This window comes from Ruditapes philippinarum, unplaced genomic scaffold, assembly GCF_026571515.1.
Source record: "Ruditapes philippinarum isolate M1 unplaced genomic scaffold, ASM2657151v2 ctg9153_1_1_1_1, whole genome shotgun sequence".
Classification (NCBI taxonomy): Eukaryota; Metazoa; Mollusca; class Bivalvia; order Venerida; family Veneridae; genus Ruditapes; species Ruditapes philippinarum.
This window is the reverse complement of record NW_026864832.1, coordinates 1-8,339: the sequence shown is the minus strand read 5'-3', so window position 1 is coordinate 8,339 and position 8,339 is coordinate 1. Positions and strand designations below refer to the sequence as shown.

The following is an 8,339-nucleotide window of genomic DNA, read 5'->3' as shown; positions in this document are numbered from 1 at the left end:
GCATGGATCCAGACCAGCCTGCGTTTCCCTCAGCCTGATCAGGATCCATGCTGTTCACTATCAGTTTCTCTACTTGTTATATGGTTTGTTAGCGAACAGCATGGATCCTGATCAGACTGCGCAGATGCGCAGGCTGGTCTGGATCCATGCTGGTCACAAACCCATTATGTTGGTTTTGTCGTGACGCGGCTCAAATCTATAATGGACGGCAATGGTAAATGCATGCTACCTTCACCGAGCGAGTATCAATATTTAAACATAATCTGTTTTCAATTAAGTATATTTAGAAACAAACCCACATATTTAGCAAATGGTCAGGCCCAGATACTCCTGCAATTATAAAAGTTTATTAATATCTTAAGCTAATTAGATTTAAAAATAGTTCGCTTGTACAAAATATTTGCTTTATATTAACTTCGGGTTTATATTTAACATATAACAATAGTACGTCCCAAAAAGTAATCTGAAAGTGTACACATCACTAAAATTGTCATTTTTAACAATATAGTATAATATAACGTATATAGATTTTTCTATATTTCTTATAATGAGAAATAGGGTTATGAATTAATATCAATAACGCTATAACTTATCAATGTTGTCATCTTTTTCATTCACTTATTTATTCATATCTAGATTTTCAAGAGTGTGATGAAAATGAATATAGATGTACAAGTGGTCAATGTATTCAATCTGATCAAAGATGTGACACTTTCGAAGATTGTTTGGACGGTTCTGATGAGCAAAATTGTCGTATGTCTTTTCACTTTTTGATTTGAGCCGTGTCACTACAAAAGCAACATGGGTTTGCGACCAGCATGGATTCAGACAAGCCTGCGCATCCGCGCAGTCTGATCAGGATCCATGCTGTTCGCTATCAGTTTCTTTACTTGTTATAGGGTTTGTAAGCGAACAGCATGGATCCTGAACAGACTGCGCGGATGCGCAGGCAGGTCTGAACCCATGCTGGTCGCAAACCCATTATGTTGGTTTTGTCGTGACACGGCTCATTTGTTTTAAATCATCCTATTGGGAAAGACATAATGAGTGCTAAAATGTGATCTGCTAATAAAAACTGTTACACGATAAATAGTTTATTATTCTAAATGAAATCTTAATCAGGGAGGAGCACCTGACGTCTTCCTAAACCAGTTATGACATATGTTGCATTAGTGCGACGTAAAGCCATATTACTACTACTAATAAAATAAAAAATTCGTACTCATTGATCGAATATCTTATTTTTAGATATATAATTCAACAATCGTATTTACCCTCTTAAAAGCATTTACTTTTATACATGAATTTTTACGACTTGACATAAATTCAGTAAATAATATAATGATCATTTAAATCGACAGAAACCTGTAGTTCATCAGACGTGTTTAACTGTGACTTTATAAGATGTATACCAAGAAGACTTGTCTGTGATGGTTACCCAGATTGTGAAGATAAAGCTGACGAGACATCTTGTAACACAAATAATTTTAAAACATGCAGGGATTTATGGGAAGCCGGATATAGAGACTCAAAAGAGTACCAAGGTTTGTAATTACACAAAATAATAATAAAAGGAAAAAAACGTACACAGTATTATAAAATTACTAAGCCCAAAATAGGAAGTCATTATGTTTTATTATTAGAGGAGGACGTACAACTGTAAAATGGCAATAATGTAATGGAACAGTTGTTAGAGTTCAAAATAATGCAATGCTATCTGTTTGACTATTGATTCTGTTAAACAATTATATTATCGGTTCGACTTCAAACCCAACAAAATACTATAAACCAATGAATGCCAGCCAGTCCGATGCCGACAATATCTTTAATACTCAGGTGTATTCATTCTAAAAACAATATTTGAATTCTCAGGTGTACTCAGATTTAATGTATTATTAATAAAATTCAGATGTACTCAGACTAAGTACAATATTATATTACCAAGTTTTACTGAGACTAAATTTCATATCGTAATACTTAGGTTTTCTAAGTTTAAATACATTTTTATAAAACTCATGTGTACTCAGACTTAATACTATATTTTTAATACTTATGTGTTTTCAGAATAAACACAAAGTTGACACTTCCACGTATAGACATTAAGTAATGAAGAACCGAACGTTTCAAAAATTCACGTATTTCTCCACTTTATGATTTTAATTAATTGTCTGCTAGGAGCATGATCTCAGACCCTAACACACTCAAAAATACAAGGAACGTTTAAATATGATTTTTTTATGAGAAGCACCATATTTGTAAAGTCGTTTCTTGCTCCTTTATTTGTTGTTGTAAATAAGCTCTTTAAATTATGTTGACAGTTCCAGCCGCACTCTATACCAACAAGATAACAATATTTTGTGACTTTTCATCCTTGACCACCGATAATATCATACGTACGATCTTATATACGGACCTTATTGAATGGTAGGTAATTTGTCACTTTTATTTTATTAAGATATTCCTATGATTCAAATACAGTTTTAAATTGAACATAATAAGATAATTTCGGCAAATTATTGATTGAAGTATGCTTATGTTGGATAAATTGATCTTTCAATCTTCGTGACGGGTGACAAAGTAGGAAAATAGTTAAGATTATACAATAGTTCTTTTTACAGAGAGAGCCCAATCCGGATCATTAATACTATTACACTCAGTAGAAAATAACTTATACATTAATGAATTTGAATTTGATTTTAATTCAGTGTAATATTTTTGAGATTTTTCTTGGCAAATAACTGATAGGGGGAATCTACATAGTTCACCTTAAACAGTGTAATTTGGAGTTGCGATTTCACACCTAATATGGTTTTGCAAAATTTTATGTGAATCTTTTCAACAATGTCTTATATGAGTGTTACATCTAAGAATGATTATAATAAAAAATAAGTTGTATAGATTATTAGTCATCATAATTTCAGGAATATTTTTTTTAAACTATTTAAGTATAAAATGACACAATCCATTATAGTTTTCAACCTTCCAAACTTCAATTTTTAAAATATTATCTCGATAAATCGTCAATTATTTCTCTGCACAACAAAATAACATAATGCATTGAACTAAAACAACATTAATCATAGCAATTCTGTATTACAAACAAACAGGGATATAATGTATTTCTTTACATTAAGACTACCTTAAAGGAACTCCACTGAGGTTATTAAGCCTAAAAACTTTAAATTTTAATTTTTCGCATAGATAAACACGACCACTTAAAACAAAAATATATAATAAGATATAACTAAAAAATATACAAGAAATACATTGAAAATCGTATGTTGGTGCTATTCTCTGTCCGATATGAGTGACAGGCCAGGCGTTTAAACGCTTTTCAATTTTGGGTAATTTTTCACTATTATAATTATTTTAATTATTATGGAAAAACGGAGCGAGTTAATGATCTGAAATTTTTCACATAAGTTATAAGTATAGATCTACATCAAAAAAATATTTCCGGTCCGGTCATGTCAAAAAACTTCAGTGAAGTCCCTTTAACGGAAAAGATAAGATGCATTAACAGATAAATGTATGAAACCACGTGCTATTAATGTACGTTTAAAATATACGTAAATCTGGACGCACTCACGGCTCCAGTAGTTATATTTTCAAAACATTTCTGTCACATGACATCACACTTGCACGTAGAAAGCATGACAAAGTGTTCTTTTTCTTTTCGAAATAAAGATAACAAAACGCGTTATTCATTGTTTAATAGCTTTTTGTACTAGTTCTGTTTTAATTGTTTGAATTACATGTACCAATAAATATATGAGCCGCGTCACGACAAAACCAACATAGTGCGTTTGCGACCAGCATGGATCAGGATCCATGCTGTTCGCTTACAAACCCTATAACAAGTAGAGAAACTGATAGCGAACAGCATGGATCCTGATCAGACGGCGCGGATGCGCAGGCTGGTCTGGATCCATGCTGGTCGCAAACCTATTATGTTGGTTTTGTCGTGACGCGGCTCATATCAATGAAATAATACCTGTACAATATCTTACAGAATCACTTTTTCATTTTCTTGTGTGTTATCCATGTCACTTATTTCAGTATTTCATATCATTCATAAATAATTAAATATAAAACGTATTTTGGATGTGTAAAATTGTCAATTTGATTGTCTAAGCGATAACTTTATTAAAGTAAATTGAATTCTCTAGGCCTCTATATAGATTTAGGAGTAGAACGTTTCATACAAATAAACAACATATCAGGTGAAACACATGTAAGTTTGAGCACAATTCTTAAGTTTTAGTTGTTTTGTGAACCTTAATTGATAATAAATAGATTTACGCTGCTTCAAACAAAATTTGTTGAGATATTGTAGGAACGCAGAAACTATATTCTACACAACATATGCACTAGTTGACCTTTTTGAACTAGAACCTTTTGATGACGTTGATGAACTAGGATTAAGTAGTGACGTCAAACGAAATTGCTCTTACCAGGTATGTCTAATAATACATACTGCAAGTACAAACATGACAAAATATACATGTTTTGTATTGTCTCACAAAACAAAAAAAAAAAAAAAAACAACAAAAAACTTTGAGTCGGTCACCTGTAGAAAATTTAATGATCAATGACAGCCGGCCGGTAAAGATCGAACGCCAAGATAGGGTATAAACTGTGTAAATATAAGTTTAAAAACAAAGGCAAAAATAAGAACATTAAAAGATAGCTAAAGCTGATGTAGTGGACTTCAATTGGAGATTGTGCACTTCATGAAGTAACGGTATCGGAGATGAAATCCATTACTTTCATGAATAATAACATTTCTAGAAGGAAACATTTTCTTATGACAAAATCTAATTTAGGCTCGTGAATATAGACAAAGTCGTTTTGAAAATTATAAAAATGTGAAGCCTCTTTGTAAAATACATAATTTCCTAGTTTATGATGTTATGTTATACCAGTTTCAGTTTCATTTATTTGCAATCAGCAATACATTTGCCTTTGGCCATTTACAAACAAACAAAAAACTTATGGCAAAGACTATTATATACACAAATAACTTAGACAAATAATGAAGTACAAGACAGGTACACTTTCAAGGGTATTTTGACATAAACACAATGCTTCTTCTATATACTTAGATTAAACTTAGATTAACTTAGATTAAACATATATGTTTTACTTTTATTTGACATCAATGCATTGAACTTTTGTAAAGTTGGCCATGAACACTGGCCTTAATATTTTGATCTAATACTACTGTAACGTGAGCAACACATAAAATCAAAGCACAGAAGGTGCTGAATTTGTTTGGGTCTCAGAATGTAAGAAAGGTGCAGGTTGTGAGATTATATGTATAGTGCCACCAATGCTTTCCAGCGTTTTAATTGTAGTAAATTGGCTATAAGACTAATTGCAACACTGATATTCAATCCAATGTTTATTTGACTTTAACAATTTGAAAAAAAATGAGTTACCTTTACTGGGATTTGAACTCCAGACCTCTCGCTTCCTAAGCGAGCCAGAAAACCCTTCAGCCACGGTGAATTTATATGTGAACGGGCTGAAGAAAACCATATTATTCTAAATTAGGGCTTGTAACGACTTTAACTGTTGTTTAACACAGATGTAAATAATCCTGGAACTTACTATAAGCATTTATATTTATAAAAAATCAAAGTGCTGCAAGTTCTGTGGTATTTTCTGATCTTTGCAATCTAAATCGTACTGTATATCTGTATGCATTTTCCTGTATAGGTTTATTTTTATGTATTATAATTCATTTTGCAAGGCACCAGAGTTTGATACATACGGAATTCTGCATAACTAGAGTTGCATCAAAAAATCATTTATGTTCATTTTTACGACAGTTACACTTTATCCTTGCATATCATGGCTACTTCCTTAACAAAAACACTTAAAAAGAATTTATCAGAAAAAAAATTTTCCTCGACTGGGATACGAACTCGAGACCTCTCACACCCTAAGCGAGCGCGTTACCACTGTACCACGGAGAAGTTATACACAGAAAGTCTGAATAATATCAAGTCATTCTAAATTGAGAACTTCCATTGCATTTCGGGTTTGTAATCCTTATTAATTTCGAGGTATTTTGTTCAGGGTAAACCTGTTGTTTAAAATTGAAGTAAATATTTTGGCGAAAATCCTCTCGCCCAAACAGTCCGACATGTAGAATCTATATATTCCACTACTCGGTTTGTGTAGTATTCGGTTATAAATAGTATTTTCATTGATAAAATCATATTCATCCGCGTAATTTGTGATTGTGCATTTATTGACAATTCTATAAGCCAACGCTATTGTTTAACTTTAAATGCGTTGTAATTTGTTGGATACTTGTAACAAAATAAAATATTTCTTTCTTTTAAATCGCTAGTTTTAAGCTGTTTTGAGAACTACTTGTTGTTAGGTTTGTTGTAAACTTCTGTGTCAGAGATTGAATGTCCGCTTTGTATTTAGTTATTTTTTATCAGAAAATACAATAAAACAATATTAGAAACCTTCGACCATTCGGGAATTACTTTGCTTGAAAATTGATGCGCCTGTCTTTGACCATCTTTACGCAGTGATCTCCCCTGAATTTTTCGGCTTTAGTGTACATACAAAAGGGAAGTAACCGCTTCAAAAAAGTGGACTACTTTCGGCATTTGCAATTAAGAACATTATACTCTGAAATTTCGCTACCATTATTTGTTTGGTCTGACGACCCAAACAAATAAAAATGATATTCTCACTCTACTTCATTTTGTTAAGATAGTTTGCACAATCTATTACTTCTTTCAATATTATGATATCTTCCTAATTCTATATCTAATCTATGTGAGCTCAATCTTAAGCATGTCAAATGCTGCCTTAGCTTATCATTCACTATAACATCCAAGTAGTTTTCAAAACAAAATTAAGTTTTATATTTGCAGTAACAATTTAATTTTGACATAGAATTAATATTTAAATTCCATTCTTGAACAAATTGATCTCGTATTCTAGATTTTATCAAAAGATAATAATTAACCCTAGGATCAAATGACAGCCTTATATTTGAAAATCCTAAATGATCTATAATAGAATTCATTCTACTAGCCCAACTAGAAGTACTAACATTATTACATAAATCATTAAACATTTGATAAATAGGTAAATCATTACTTTTCATAATCTCCAATCAAAATTTAACGCTTCTTTATTTACATATCACTGACAGAGGCACTCGGCCGAGTTCACCATATACCGCATATGTAGAAGTTTGTTTCTTCACGCCCAATATATATATACAAAATCGAATATGTAATTTATCTACCTCTTTATAATTATAAGCACCCCAAACTTCACATCCATACGTTAATATGGGGACAATCATAGTGTCACATAGAGATAACCTGGTACGAATATCTTGACTAACATTATCATAAACGTTTAATACCTAAACACAGTATTTGAAATTTGTTACTTAACTAGTTAAGTTAAGCTGTAAAATTATTTTCACACGAGGATCATACTCGTGGTACAATAGTTAGCCATTGTAAATACAATCTCTGTTCACAATATTGTATGTCTATCTTAGTTGACATATAATAGAAATATTGTTATAATACGCGCAATTACACAGACAATTTTTAACAAATATTATAGGTGATACAGACATGTGTACCATGGCTAAGTGCTGCAGCGGCTGTAGACGATCCAAATTTTGAACATATCTACAAAAACTGCCGATGCCTGAACATAACCATTGAAGTCCAATTCCTAGAATATAACATTGCGTATGTACAATTTGGTATTATGGGTTCTAACATATGTAATAAAAAAGTAATTCCTTTGACTCGTAAACAGATATAAATTTAACTTATTATAATAAAACAGTAAAATAGTTTCCCTATATAACAACAGAAATTGTTTTAAATTTGTTTGTACTTGAATATTTTAATAAATAATTGCAATTTGAAAACATTAATCCTCATGAATGGTGAATAATTGTGAGGTTAACCTATTTTGCGCACCTGGACCAACCAATGGCGAAAGACGTCACCTGTTTTAAATTATCTACATTAGTTCATTTTTCACACGCTTCTAAAAACGCAGTATTCCTTTAAAACTCGGACATCATGAACGCGTATATTTTGTTTTTGTCTCTCAACAATAAAACTACCTTTTTAAGGGCCGCTCGTTACTGTGACAATGGAGAGCTTTTAAACGAAGACAAATTAGATATGGTTTTGTTTAACTACACAATAGGGTCAGTAGGAGGACAACTGATATGGAAAAATCCAGATATAGCAAAGAATATGATCCTTCAAGCGGACAGTGCTATTTGCGTCGAAGGTTCGCTTTTAAAACGTTTCATCAGCCAGCATTTA

General features: G+C 31.9%; 1 protein-coding gene across 1 annotated transcript; it reads left to right on the top strand.

Annotated features, from left to right (window-relative positions):
* The first annotated feature begins 201 nt into the window (after positions 1 to 201).
* Positions 202 to 8,143, top strand: LOC132726967 (suppressor of tumorigenicity 14 protein-like). Its single transcript, XM_060712381.1, has 6 exons — positions 202 to 214; positions 637 to 753; positions 1,362 to 1,544; positions 2,319 to 2,424; positions 4,337 to 4,457; positions 7,615 to 8,143. The coding sequence occupies exons 1-6, from the start codon at positions 202 to 204 to the stop codon at positions 7,819 to 7,821; spliced, it is 747 nt and encodes a 248-aa protein (XP_060568364.1). The 3' UTR covers positions 7,822 to 8,143.
* The last annotated feature ends 196 nt before the right edge of the window (positions 8,144 to 8,339 follow it).

Coding starts and splice junctions, on each gene's coding strand:
- LOC132726967 (XM_060712381.1), top strand. Junction 754..1,361: donor TTCTGATGAGCAAAATTGTC/GTATGTCTTTTC, acceptor TTAAATCGACAG/AAACCTGTAGTTCATCAGAC. Junction 1,545..2,318: donor AGACTCAAAAGAGTACCAAG/GTTTGTAATTAC, acceptor TTATGTTGACAG/TTCCAGCCGCACTCTATACC.